This window comes from Seriola lalandi, unplaced genomic scaffold (assembly GCF_002814215.2).
Source record: "Seriola lalandi dorsalis isolate HSWRI2012SDOR001 ecotype SW California unplaced genomic scaffold, Sedor1 jcf7180001973952, whole genome shotgun sequence".
In the NCBI taxonomy this organism is placed as follows: Eukaryota; Metazoa; Chordata; class Actinopteri; order Carangiformes; family Carangidae; genus Seriola; species Seriola lalandi.
The window spans coordinates 1-1,811 of record NW_019444618.1 but is presented as its reverse complement, the minus strand read 5'-3'; the positions used below and the strand labels follow the sequence as shown (position 1 = coordinate 1,811).

At 41.1% G+C, this 1,811-nt stretch overlaps 1 protein-coding gene across 1 annotated transcript; it reads left to right on the top strand.

The window, feature by feature from the left end:
- Window positions 1-46: 46 nt before the first annotated feature.
- Window positions 47-1,800, top strand: LOC111653226 (cystathionine gamma-lyase-like). The gene is made up of 5 exons (XM_023403708.2): window positions 47-160; window positions 492-626; window positions 765-822; window positions 1,121-1,198; window positions 1,633-1,800. The coding sequence occupies exons 2-5, from the start codon at window positions 525-527 to the stop codon at window positions 1,788-1,790; spliced, it is 396 nt and encodes a 131-aa protein (XP_023259476.2). The 5' UTR covers window positions 47-160; window positions 492-524; the 3' UTR covers window positions 1,791-1,800.
- Window positions 1,801-1,811: the final 11 nt, after the last annotated feature.

The window sequence follows — 1,811 nt, the reverse complement described above, 5'->3', positions numbered from 1 at the left end:
TGGGTTTATTTTTGGAAGTGTTGACCGAGTTGCACTTTCTCAATCGCAAGGCACAAATCGCTACTTCCAAAGAATTGCTTCTCAAGTTGGTCTGGAGGTGTCTTTTGCTGACTGCACAAAACCAGAGCTGCTTAAGGCTGCACTGAAGGCCAACACTAAAGTAAGTCAAAGAAGTGTTTGTCTACAGCTGTTGTTTTTCTAGTTTGGTCCCTTCCAACATATTTTATAAATGTATTTCATTAGTCTTTAAAGTTGCTCCTTCAATTCCAGTTTTACTAGTATGTTGCATCAATGGGTGTGTCTTTTCTCTTTGGGCAAACTTGTACTGGTCATTGTGAGTCAGCACTTTGTGTGATGACTGTTATTTGTGTTCATGGTAAATGCACCAGCAGCTGAGCTGAGCTGAGCTGTCTCTAAGCTTTTCCCACTGCAGTCACCCTCCTGAACATGTTACTACAGAGAAATGACACCCTCTCTTTGCTTGCTTCTAGCTGGTGTGGATTGAGACGCCTACCAACCCCACGATGAAAGTGGTTGACATCAAAGCCTGTTCTGATTTGGTCCACGAGCACAACAAGGACATAGTGGTGGTCGTGGACAACACCTTCATGTCTGCCTATTTCCAGGTGAGATTGCCAGATGTGCACTTCATGCTCTTTTGATTTTGAAGCAGCTGTCTAATCATTTCCTGCAATCAAATTCCACTTCATGTGGACACAAATTGCTTAATGATTAACTCAGATGTTTATCTTGTGAACCTGTAGCGCCCCTTGGCTTTGGGAGCTGATATTTGCATGTACTCAGCCACCAAATACATGAACGGTAAGTTATATACATTCTTTACTGACATAATATTTTCATTACAATTTGATATCACAATCTAACCCAAAAAGCCAGTAGATTTACAAAGACACAATTGAAAAGAAATGAAAAGATTGGGCTTGATCACCCCCACTATTTTTATCAAACAAGGATAAATAGTAATTTTGGAGAGTCAAGACGATGCAAAAACATGCACCTGATTATAATGCATTTTAGCGGTTCTTCGAAATGTAGCACAATAGTACTGTTGACTTCCCCTAATATCCACCTTTCTTTTATTCTTGACATTATTTTGCAGGTCACAGTGATGTGGTAATGGGTCTGGTTTCAATGAACCGGGACGATCTGCATGAGCGAATGAAGTTTCTGCAAAATGGTGAGTAGAAAAACAACAAATTCAACTACTCTTGCAGTCTGCGTAGTAAAAATACGCGTCTGTTAGGTACGCAACACGTTTTTTAGTTGATTAATGGTTAAAGTTATTTATCAAGCAAGAAGCCAAATATTTGCTGGCCGTTTTATCAGACATATGTGTAATTTATGGACATACAGTAGATCTCAGAAAGGGAACAGTTGTTGAGTCTTAGCTCTGCCACACTCAGTTTTTGGTGGACTGGTTTTTCCAACATGACCCACATTCACTCATTAAACAAGCAAAACATGCTCCTGAGGTCAAAGTTCTGAACCAATTTAAAACCTTTTCAGTAAGAAGTGTGTGTTTATGCCTTTGTTGTTTGCCTGATCTGATTTGGTTTTGGGAGGCTTTGTTCTTAACCTCTTTTTCTTACATGCACCCTTGCCGTGATTCAGCACTGGGTGGTGTACCATCTCCCTTCGACTGCTTCCTGTGTAACCGTGGACTGAAGACGCTACACCTGCGGATGGAACGGCACTTCAAGAATGCAATGGCCGCTGCCAAGTTTCTCGAGGCTGATCCCAGGGTGGAGCGTGTCATCTTCCCAGGTTAATACATGTAATTTAAAACCCAT